Source organism: Furipterus horrens, unplaced genomic scaffold, assembly GCF_987537825.1.
Source record: "Furipterus horrens unplaced genomic scaffold, mFurHor1.1.pri manual_scaffold_10, whole genome shotgun sequence".
Classification (NCBI taxonomy): Eukaryota; Metazoa; Chordata; class Mammalia; order Chiroptera; family Furipteridae; genus Furipterus; species Furipterus horrens.
In genome coordinates, this window is record NW_028327180.1 from 56,786,482 (window position 1) to 56,798,305 (window position 11,824).

At 43.2% G+C, this 11,824-nt stretch overlaps 1 protein-coding gene across 1 annotated transcript; it reads right to left on the reverse strand.

The window, feature by feature from the left end:
• Nucleotides 1–1,956: 1,956 nt before the first annotated feature.
• On the reverse strand, nt 1,957–11,407 carry ZNF879 (zinc finger protein 879). The gene is given in 7 exon segments (XM_090290347.1): nt 1,957–2,100; nt 2,103–2,806; nt 2,808–3,324; nt 7,066–7,161; nt 7,702–7,825; nt 9,685–9,761; nt 11,329–11,407. Coding segments are annotated over 6 exon segments (1,536 nt in total). The 5' UTR covers nt 9,727–9,761; nt 11,329–11,407; the 3' UTR covers nt 1,957–2,047.
• Nucleotides 11,408–11,824: the final 417 nt, after the last annotated feature.

The window sequence follows — 11,824 nt, forward strand, 5'->3', positions numbered from 1 at the left end:
TTGTTATTGCAAGTTTAATAAGACCTCACCCTAAAAATAACTGGCCTAATTCTCTCTCTTCTCCACACACACACATACACATTTTTTTGGCGCTGATTTTGGAACTATTGATACTTGAGGAATGATGAGGTCTAAGTTTGTCTCACCAGCCCTGACCAGTGTGACTCACTTGACTGAGCATTGTCCCATAAAGCAGAAGGTCGCCAGTTCAATTCCTGGTCAAGCTACGCGACTCGGTTGCGGGCCCAGTCCCTAGTTGGGGGTGCATATGAGGCAACCAGTTGTTTCTCTCACACGTTGATGTTTCTCTCCCTTTCTCCTATGTCTAAAAATATTTTTTTAAAAGAAGTTTGTATTCCCTCAAAATTTATGTTGAAATCCTAACCCCAAAGGCAATGGCATTAGAAAATGGAGACTTTTGGAGGTGATTGTTATGAGGGAGGAGTCCCCATGAATGCAACTAATCTCCTTTTAAGAGGCCCCACCCTACCCCTTCCATCACGTGAGAAAACAAGGCACTGGCTATAGATCTGGTAGATAGCCTTCACCAGAACACAACCATGTTGGTGCTTTGATCTTGGACTTCACAGCCTTCCATAGTGAGAAACAAGTGTGTTTTATAAGCCACCCAGTCTGTGGTATTTTGTTACTGCAGCCCTAAGACTAAGGCAGGGAAGTTATATTTTCCTAGAAATTTCCCCAGAAATTAGAGAATTTAAAAAAATGTTGGTAGGGAAGGGGGCCTTGCAGAGGGAGCAGTAATGGCCCAGAAAAATTTGTTCCTCACAAGTCTAAAACAGTGAGACTCAATAGTCCCTGGAGGCAAAAAATGAATTCAATTTTTGCTTTGCTTAGATTCCACCCCCAATAGCACCTGAGTTTAAAAAACAAACACAAACACAGAAACAAAAAAATGGGTACTTCAGCCCTTAAGTGCTTCCTACTCCTGATAAACTAGGCAAAACTAGATGATATGGACCTTTGTAAAGGTCAATTTTAGTCTGATTTGTGAGATAACTGTTTTTAGCTTGCTCAAATTATTTTCATTTCAGAAATGCTAAAGTAGACTAACTTACTTGTTGAAGGATGCACTAACCTTTTTGTAGAAAGAAGCATCGGAACTTAAGAGCCTGATTTTTCTAGTGGCCTGGGGAGTGCAGCGAGGGAGCATGCACCATGTGATGGCAGAGGAAGGAGCCTTGCTCACTTTCCTGCCAGGGAGGACACCCCGAGCCCCATACTGTTCCTGCGCAGGAAACAGGCACAGCCTTGGCAGGCCAAGAGTTGTAGATTAACTTGCGAAAGCAGCAGTTGTCTGAATAACCTTTCTCAACTTAATATGGCAAAGACAACCACTTTTTGAGAAAACAAGTGAAATACCATGCACTGTGTGACTTAAAGTGACTTCAGATCTGATTTAGAGTTTGAAACAACTAGTGAGAGAGAAAACTTACAAGACTATACACCTACACAATTTTCTTTTCAAGTGGATGGCTTAAAAAACAGGAGAAACAACCCAAAAGTTTTAACAAGTACAGAATGTTTTTAAATAAAAAAGCAAATTTTAGTGACAGTGAGGTAGCTACAGGTCGCCTGCTTACATTTCTTCTCCAACATTCCTCTTAGTACAACTGGCTTGCATATACTTAAATGTAACTTCAAAAAATAGATTTCCAGATTATTCTGAAATTTAGATTTTATGACTGCAGTTTTACATATGTCAACATGCTTACCAGCAATGCTTATGAAAGCTTGTGGCTGTATTACCACCCATTACCAGAAAGGAAAAACATATTGACCCTTTGATTTTACAAATTCTCTATTTCAGTCAGTAATAAATTAAGAACATAAAAAAAATTTTTTTCAGATGCTTTCCTAATATTCCTAAGGTTATTCTGCATCATGAAGTCTCTGATGTCTGATCAGGTCTGAATTCTGAAGTTTAACCCATAATTAAGTACTTTTTATCACTTTCTCCCCAGGATGAATTCTTTGATATTCAGTACGGAAAGAACTTCAGTTTAAAGATTTTCCATGTGCATTTTACTTATAGTTTTCCTCCAGTATGAGTCCTCTGGTGATTAGTAAGGGAAGAGCTCTAAAAGCTTTTCCACATTCTTTACATTTATAAGGCTTTTCTCCTGTATGAATTCTCATATATGTCATAAGAGATGAACTCTGTCTGAAAGCTTTCCCACACACTTTACAGTTAAATGGTTTCTCCCCAGTATGAATTTCCTGGTGCTGAATTAGAGCTGAGCTTTGGTTGAAGGTCTTTTCACAGTTATTACATTTATGCGGTTTCTCTCCAGTGTGAATTTTTCGATGAGTATTAACTGCTAACTGGGAACTGAAGGCTTTTCCACATTCCTTACAATTACATGGTTTCTCTCCAGTATGAATTCTATTGTGTATATTAAGCTGTGAAATCCAGGAGAAAGCTTTTCCACATTCACTACATTTGTAGGGTTTTTCTCCAGTATGAATTCTTTGATGTTGTGTAAGAGCTGAGCTTTGGCTGAAGGTTTTCCCACATTCTTTACATGAATAAGGTTTCTCACCTGTGTGAATTCTCTGATGGATAGTAAGAGCCAAGTGGTAACTGAATACTTCCCCACATTCATTACAATTAAAGGGTTTCTCACTGGTATGGATTCTATGGTGTCTACTTAGCCGTGATGTTGAAGTAAAGGCTTTCCCACACTGAGTACATTCATATGGTTTCTCTCCAGTATGAATTCTATGATGGTGAATAAGAGATGAACACTGGCTAAAAGCTCTCCCACATTCATTACACTTATAAGGGCTTTTCTCCAGTATGAACTCTCAGGTGCTGAGTGAGGGATGAGCTTTGGCTGAAAGTTTTCCTACATTCCTTACATTTATGGAGCTTCTCCCCAGTGTCGATTCGCTGATGTTTACTCAGGGAAGAACTGTGGAGGAAGATTTTCCCACATGTGCTACATTTGTAACATTTTTGCACTGCATGGACTCACAGTTGTGTAAATAGAATTGAATACTGCTGCGAGTGGGGTTTCCTTCCTCTGGAAACAATTTTGGGTTTCCTAATAAGTGATGATTTTAGACCAAGATTTTTCTCAAGTTCAATACCTACAAAGCTCCTCTCCTTTGTGTAGATTTTTTTGATGGTAATTGAAACTTTCCTGAAAGGTTTGTTCTTTTTGTTCTGCTGCTTCTCCAGCTTGTCCTCACTTATGTAGGTTTTCTCCAATGTGAAGTCAAAAGTACCATCACCTATGAGTTTATTCATTACTTCCCAATATACGTCTTTTGAAATTGTGGTTTCAAACAAGCTCTCCCATCCTAAAACAAACAGAACATGTAAGTCTCTCTTGCACTAGGAATAAAGAAAAATGACATATACAAGGATCACTAACAAATATTTCCTTGGAATCTCAACAAATAAAGAAGTACTAGAAAGTGATGAGAACTGTACAAAAACAAAAACAAGGTGATGTATAAGGGTGAACAAGCCAATATTTTAAAAATAAAATTAAACATGAGATCTAATTAATGAGAGCTGGCCACGCAGAAATGGGGGTATAAAAATAACTCCAGTCAGAAAAAGTTTTTTGTGTTTGAGGAACATAAAGAGGTCCAATATGGCTTAAGCAAGAGGGAGCAAGGGAAGAGTGCTACAAGGTGAAGAGGTGCACAGAGGCCATGTCATGTGGGGTCTCATAAGATCTAGAAAAGCACTTGGAATTTCTTGTAAGGATCACTGGGGGTTAGGAGAAAAATGACAGTTTTGTTGAAGAAGGATAACTATGGTGTTGTGACAAATGGACTGTCAATAGGGGTGAGAGAAAAGGCAACAAGGGGAGATGTGAAGCAGCCAGTAAGGAAGCTCCCAAAACCTTCCTGGATGGAGGAGACGGCAGTATGCAGTGGCATGGCAGTGGAGGGTGGCTCATTTGGGCTGTTCTGGAGGTAGAGATGACAGGCTTCTTCACCTATTAATGGTGTACATAATAAGTGGGAGAGAGGATGCAAGAATAACACCCAGATTCTGGCTTGGACAGCTCGATGGAGACTGGTGCCATGTGACGATATGGGAAAACTGAGAGAAGAGTACTTTCTGGGGATAATTTTGTCCACTTTTTTGATCACTTAGGATACAGTGCAAGAAATGGAAGCATTGATTCAAAGGGAATAAATGTATTTATGAAAGAGTTTTTATTTCCTTAACAAGAAAAGAAATATATAATCATAAGAAAAATTAAGAAAACTATAAAAATGAAAATATAGTTTGCCCATAAACACATCATGCAAAGTAACCATTATTATATGTGAAATTTAGCTCACCAGACTTTTTCTATATTAAAAAAACACTTTTACTTAAAAAATAAAAACAGGTTGAAACAAAGATTCTCCTTTCCCCCTCTTCACTTAAAAAAAAATTGTGGGCTTCTCTCCATGTAGATAAATTGTAGGATGACACCATCCTTTTAATGGCTATGTAATATTCCAGTGCATGAACATATCATAATTTATTAAATCCCTTCTGAAAGTCATTTGGATTTCTTTTCCCCCAGTAATCCCTCATGTTAACAAACATTCTATTACACTTTCTTTGCAGTTTTGCACAATTATAGAATTATTTCCTTAAGATAAATTTCCAAACCCGGAACTGATTTTAATAAAGCCAGATAGACTGTACCTATAAAAATCCCACTAAAAATATTGCATATCACTCAGAACAGTAGCAAAACACTGGATATGTATTTCTTAATTTCTGGTTATTTAGTATCTCATTGTTTTAGTTTAAATTTCAGTAATTATGGTGAGGTTGAATAATTTTTCAAAAATCCTATGTGAATTTTGAATTCATATTCCTTGCCTTTTTAATCACAATACTCATGCCTTTGTGCTATAATTACTCTCTAGACTTTTTATCTTTTTATCTTTATATCATACCTTTGTATTCTATAGCCATAGAAGTAATATCAACAAGGAAAAACTAAAAACTAAAATTTCTAAAAGAGTGTTCACTAAAATATGGCTTAAAAATACAATAGAGTGCTTTCAAAGAGGTAGGCCTCCATTTCATGATGATTGAATTGAAGGACATTCCCAACTGAAAACAAACTCGAGAATAATATGTATAATCAATCTGTTTCTCTCCTTCTGTGTGTCTGTCTCATGCACAAGTACACTCAAACAATACTTACACAGTCTGAAAGGATTAATGGTAAAATATCAGCAAAGGTTCATCATGGTTGAACCTTTCAAAATTTCAGGGGAATCTCCTTTTTTAACTCCTCTTTTTTACAATTTTATGTATACTTTGTACAAATAAAAATAATTTTTTAATTCTTATTAAAGAATTAGAGTCCATTTGGTACTAATGATTTCTTTGAGAACAAGAAAGCTCAGAGCCAAACTGGAAACTCATCCTGGCTACCCACTCTGTTCCTTTCAAAAGATATATTTATTTTCTAAAGCTCTGAGAGAATTTCTATTTTATTATGTCATTGTTCTTGCAGTCAGCTTCCTTGAATCATTAGTGGAATGTGGCATATGTTAAGTATGTAGTAGAAAAAAAAGATCCCTGAAATGAAAAAGTCTTGGTTCTTCAAAGCAAAGGGCCCGGTGAGTGCCAAACAACAATATTAAAAAATATAAATAAACAATCTCCCTGATCTAACCTAATGAATTCTGAATTTCAAAGATAAAGAGGATATACTATAATTTCAGACAGAAGACAAGACCCCCCCCCAAAAAGGCTTTCAATATCAGAAATAGAGGAAACAGATTCATACTAACAGATTTTTTAGCAACAACACCTCAGATTCCAAAGACAGTGGAGCACAGTTTGAATAATTCTGAGGGGAAAAACCTGATGCCAGAATTCTAGATCCAAACATAATTCCCATAGGAGGTAAATGAACTAACTTTAGACAAGCACAAATAACAGTACAGGTGAACCTTTCTGAAAACATTTTTTAAGAACATATATACTAGTCAAACCAAAGGGAAAGATTTGGAGACAGAATTCATGAAAGGAAACAAAACTGAGTGGACACAGAAAACCTGTTTCCTGCCAGCAGAGAGAAATAAATGCTGGCCCTGGCTGGTGTGGCTCAGTGGACTGAGCGCCAGCCTGTGAATCAAAGGGTTGCTGGTTTGATTCCCAGTCAGGGCCAGGTCCCCAGTAGAGAATGTGCAAGAGGCAGCCAATCGATGTTTCTCTCCATCTCTTTCTCCCTCCCTTTCCTTCTCTCTAAAAATAAATTAAAAAAAAAAAAATTTTTTAAGATAAATAAAAGCTGGATAAGCAGCAAAATTCAAAGGAGAGAATCATCCTCTGGTAGCAGAAAATAAAATAAAATTCAAAGTAGAACAGAGTGAGAGCTCATGACCCAGCAACCTAAGGAGTTTGGGCAATTGAGAGCTATACGCTGGCAGCTGGGATCTGGAACATGTAACTTGAAATTTTTCACACAAAAGATTTAGGAGAACGGCATGATGACATCTGCGAACCTCCTGCCCACAAGTCATAACTGTTATCATTCTGCTACCCCTGCTTTCTCTCTACCATGTTGTACATAAATACAAAGACATATGCTTTTTCTTTTCAGCTAAATCATGAGTAGTAAGTTGCAAACAGAAAAGTCAGAGCAAAAACCCAACATGGAACAATAAGGGATGTATTTAGTGTTAAAAGGTATGTGAAAACCACAAAAGGAAAATAATTTAAGAAAATAACCCAGTAAAAGCAAGGAAAAAAGGGGGAAGATATGAATTACATACCTTCACACACAATATATTGCGCTATATATTCTACACTCAAATTAAAAGCGGCATAGTAAAAAAAAAAAAAATAAGTGCAGTCATATTGGGAGAATCCCTCTCCCTCTGAACCTCCTGCATCAAGTATTCAAAAGGCGAGACTGTGAAGCTACATCCTTCCCAGCATTCCCCTCCTAGCTGGACACCCCCCAACGGCCCTGGTCAAGATCAGCTGAGAGCAGCTTCATGGATGACCAGCAGCATCCTGGCAGTTAGACAAGCCAGGCCCACTTCCCAGCGACTGTCACTCACCTAGATATGTACCATGGGAAACTCCATTTCCCAACATCAAGGGGTCTTCCCCTTGTTGTAATTGGAAGATAACTTTTGGCTTGGAAAATAGAATCCCTGTGTGTGAGCAAGAAAAAGAATGAGTCCGCGGCACAGATACAAGCAGACATCCTGGCCCCAGGGTCTTGAGCCAAAGGGACAGTCCAAGGAAAGAGAGGTTTGTTCTGAGTGGGGCTTAAAACTGGGTTCCCAGGGGACGGCCAGGAGGTGGTCTCAGAAAAAAGGTTAGAGCTCTGGCTGTGCACTCCTCTAAGCTGGAACCTCCTGTGAGACACAGGGGAACAGAGGCCGGGGGCATGAGACAGGAAGAGCACAGGAAGGAGGAACATCGCCAGCTCTATCAAGCCGAAACCTTTGCAGCAGCTGAGGGGAACAGCAACTGTCACTCTCAAAGCCAACCGTGGTGGTGGACTGAACCTGGCCAAGCCTTCACGTCCTCCTTGGAGAGAACACCGAGGTGCGTCCCCCCACCAGCAGACTGTGTATCACAAGGCAGGGCCTCACCCAGAGACACCAGGATGAGGCAGGGCTTCTCCCACAGAGACGAGGACAAGGCGGGGCCTCACCCAAAAACACCAGGATGAGGCAGGGCCTTGCCCAGGGACACTAGGCTGTGGTAGTTCTCCAGCATCACGTCCCGGTACAAGGTTCTCTGCGCAGGGTCCAGGCACAGCCACTCGTCCTGGCTGAAGAGCACAGCCACGTCCCCAAATGTCACAAGCTCCTGCAATGGCAAAGCCATTTCTGTTCAACCAGGACCATCCCCACAAGGGGATGACTGAGCAGCAACCCTGTCACCACTCAGGGTCCTGAGCATTTCAAGCCAAACCCTTCCTGACCCCCTCAGTTCCTAAGCACACATCTATCATGTACCTGCTGTGCATGAAGCCCTGTGCCTTTGGAAGCTGAAGAGCAGCCAGACAAGACAAGCAGGCAAAATCATTAAACAAAACCAGAATGATGGAAACACAGGACTTCAGGTGTGGAAATGGACAATCACTGAGACCAAACTCTCCGTTACAGATAAGATATCAGCATCAGGTTTTAGAAGGAGGCTCCAGTGCACTCAGGGAGGAACAGGCGTGCTGGACTGTCCCCGCCTTGGGCCATCTCTACGACCTAGGTGAGGGGAGGCTCTGAACATGCCTCAACTATGGCTTGGTCAGGAGAGGGCCGGGACAGTAGTCTGCACAAACCTGTCAACAGCCCAGTAAGGAGGCTGAGGATGTAGCCCTCCCATCCACCCAGAGGTGTTTGCCCACCTCTCCCCAGCTTCCTGGACCACTCATCTCTCTAGAACTAGTGGCCCCTTTCTTTTCTTATTAAGAATCTTTTTCTTTAAAAGCAACTTAGCAAAGGTCAACAGGTGAAAGAAAAAAAAATGTTAATATAACTTTCTACTACCAGAAACAAGTTTTGTTAACTTCTTCCTGTATGTCCTTTTTGTGCTAATATGGCTCTATATTTAAACAAAAATAACAGATTATACAGATAACTGTATTCGACTCCATTTTATTTGCTCTCATTTCACTGTCTAGATCAATCCATTCACGTCACTAGTCCACTGGTGGGCATTTAGGTTATTTCCACTTTTAGTTACTCTACAAATGCTGGCTTGAGCATCCCTGTGTGTCACCAGAAAAGTATGCAAAGCTTATTTCCCTAGGACACATTTCCAAGGGTGTCAGTGTTAAGTCACAGCTTGCTTTCTCTTTACCATCAACTCAGGAAAGGGTCCTCAAGGATCTGGCAACCATCTCTTGGAACGTGCCAACCTAACTTGTCACCTGCCTAATTTGTCGAACTGCAAAGCTGGGCTGACTGATGCACTTATGTACATGAGGAGTTTTCCACCTTTGCCATCTCTTTATCAGATCGCCTGGGACGCACATCCCGTTCTCACTTAATGCTTACTCAATGAGTGCTTTCTTTCTCTTCTACTTTTGTAGAGAAGTCTTCTGAGGTGGGAAGAGATGATGTTTGTAAGTATATTTCCCACATGCCATGAAAGATGGGAAGAAGTCACTGCAGACTAGTTGCTTCCCTCACCTCCCCCAACCTGCCTGAGTTGCCCCTCTTCTCCTTTTGCCCCTCCACAGCCAGCACTGTGAGTCGGTCCAAAACTGCCCAACACTGGGGCGTGTCCCTGACCTCACCTGCTGACTCAGAGGTTTCTCTCCCGGATCTGCCTAGGAAAGCGCCTGCACCCTTACCAGCTGCTGCTGTGATTGACTAAAAGGCAGACAGCCTGCCTCTCCTCCGCGAATCCCAAGTCAAGAAGGAATCATTTGACTCCCGTGCCTTCACCCACCACAGAGCACAGATACCATTGATCCCTCGCAAAGCTCTGAGTGTGACAGTGGATGGGACCTGGGGCCCGTTCAATTCCTAGTGCACAAGGACTTAACTGCAAAGCACAGAATGGACAAAGAGCCTGGCAATGAGATGAGGAAAACACCTTCCTTCCCGAGTCCTTCACCTACGCCCTCTGATCCGACTATGCCAGCACAGATAAGCTCAACAATGAGTAAAGCTTGTTCATGAACCGCTGAGCCCAGAAGGCAATTCAAGGAAGAAAACTTCACTCACCTGAGCCTGGGCTGGAAGCAACTCTGTGGCCATTTCCCCGTCCCCGCTACCCTTCTCGGAGAAGGCACCTGAAAGGAAGAGGGAAGCGCTGGTGGCTGTCCATGAGGTCAGCACCCCTGCCCTCCTCAGGCCAGGTGGGCCACAGCTCTGCTCAGCCAGCCCCTGCAGTGGGGGCCCGGCACCGCCCAGGTAACCGAGAGGGGCCCTTGCACGCATGTCCCCACACAGGGGCCGGCACTCACCTGCTCCTAGTCACAGGCCTCTACCTTCCAGCCAGTGGCTTGTGAATGCAGGTGAGTCACACTAAGGGATCAGAACCGTCTGAAATGCATTAACAGAGTACAGGGCAGTCACCCCAGGGTCAAAGGGTAAAATGAATGAAAAATGACATAAATATTCCACACATCTGCACTTTGGCATTCTCAGCTATAACAACTATAATAATGAGAATAAAAAAAGGACTACACAGGCCTGACGAGCCCTGGGACCAAAAGTAACCAGAGGATGCTCTGTGCATTAACTCATAACTGGGTGGGTCAGTGTGGATCATCAATTGCAGACTCACAGCTTCTTCTAAAATGTCCACCTTAAGCGAGCCCTGCCCACTGTTCTCCTGCAGCTGGAACTGTCCTTGGCATGTTATCACTCTGGCTTCCAGCTCCTTCAAAAACACCCACTACCACAGGGTCCCAGTGGGAAGTCCCTGTTGCCACCTGCGGCCCACACACTCTCTTCCCTGCGACCTCAGACCTTAACAGCCTGCACTCACCAAGAAGCAGCGCATGTCTCCCCATCTTGCTTTTCACCCAGAACCTGAGGTCTGCCCTGCTTTCTTTCTCCAGCCTCCTTCATCTAGTGACCTCCCTTAAAATTTCTTCTTTGAATCCGAATACATACAAAGAGCCGTAAGACTGTCATTCTCGGAGCATCTCTCAGTTCACTGAGCTCTTGCTTTCGGGCCTGTCCTCAAATTCTGAAGGCTCTGAAGGCTTCTTTCATCGACAGTTATAATTCTTCAAATGTCATCTGAAGAGCTTGGCGTCCTTTTCAGACATAGCTAACCAAAAACTCCTGTGTCCTCTTCCTCTTGGAAGCTGTGCTTCCTTTGCAAATAAGTTATCATAGCTCCTTGTGTAAAAGGAACCATTATCTGCCCACCATCCCTTCCCCACTCCTCCAAATACAAGACTCATAAGGCTAGATATGAACTTGAAAGAGAAAACAACGACAAAAAAAAAAAAAAAAAAGAGTTTCCTTAAACCACTCTAGGAAAAGGATGCCAAACAAGCGAACTTTGCAAAAGCGGATAAATCTACAATAAAACGTATGCCCTGGAGCAGGGGCACCAGCAAACACTGCGAGCCGAAGCCCACCACAGGGTGCACGAGTCCTGAAGCAAGACGCAGCTCGCTGCTGTGCCTCGCTGAGGCCGTTCCTCCAGGAGCCCGGTCGGGGCGGCGGGCCCCGGGCCCAGGCGGTGGCAGCCAGACTTCCAACCCCGCGGGGGCTTCTGCGGGCAACGCCCCCTTCCCGGGCCACGTTCACCTGCGGAGGCCGCCGCGGCTGGAGCGCCCCGAGGGGTACTCGCTGTCATGGCCCCGCCGCAGGAGGTGCGCACCCCAGACCCTCTCTCACCGGCAGTCTGTGCCCGGCCCCGCTGCGACAGGTACGCGCAGGAGAGCGGAACAACCAGCACAGGAGCACCGCACGCCGCCGCCGCCGCTGGGCCGCCAGTGTACCCGCGCCTGCGCGCCCGGGCGCTGCTGGGACCCCGGTCGGAAACGCCGAGCTTCTCCTTTCGAACTCTATTTCCCAGACATCGCCGTGGCAGGCGCCTCCACGGTAACCGGGAAGGGCCGACAGCAATACGGCTGGAGAACGCTCCTTTCCAGGAGCCGGAGGTTGGCCCGCGTCTTTCAGCATCAGTTCTAACCGCTTATCCTGTTATGCTCCCTTTTTATTGGTAATTATTATGGCAATGATAATAATAGGGAAAAGTGATAATGTTTTTTAAAATGCGGAACATTATGCACTCCCGGATGCTTATTCTTGGTTGGTAAGATAAGTGTTAAAATTTTTAGTCTAAATCTAGTAGCCTATAAGAGATATATTTTTAACTGACATTCACATT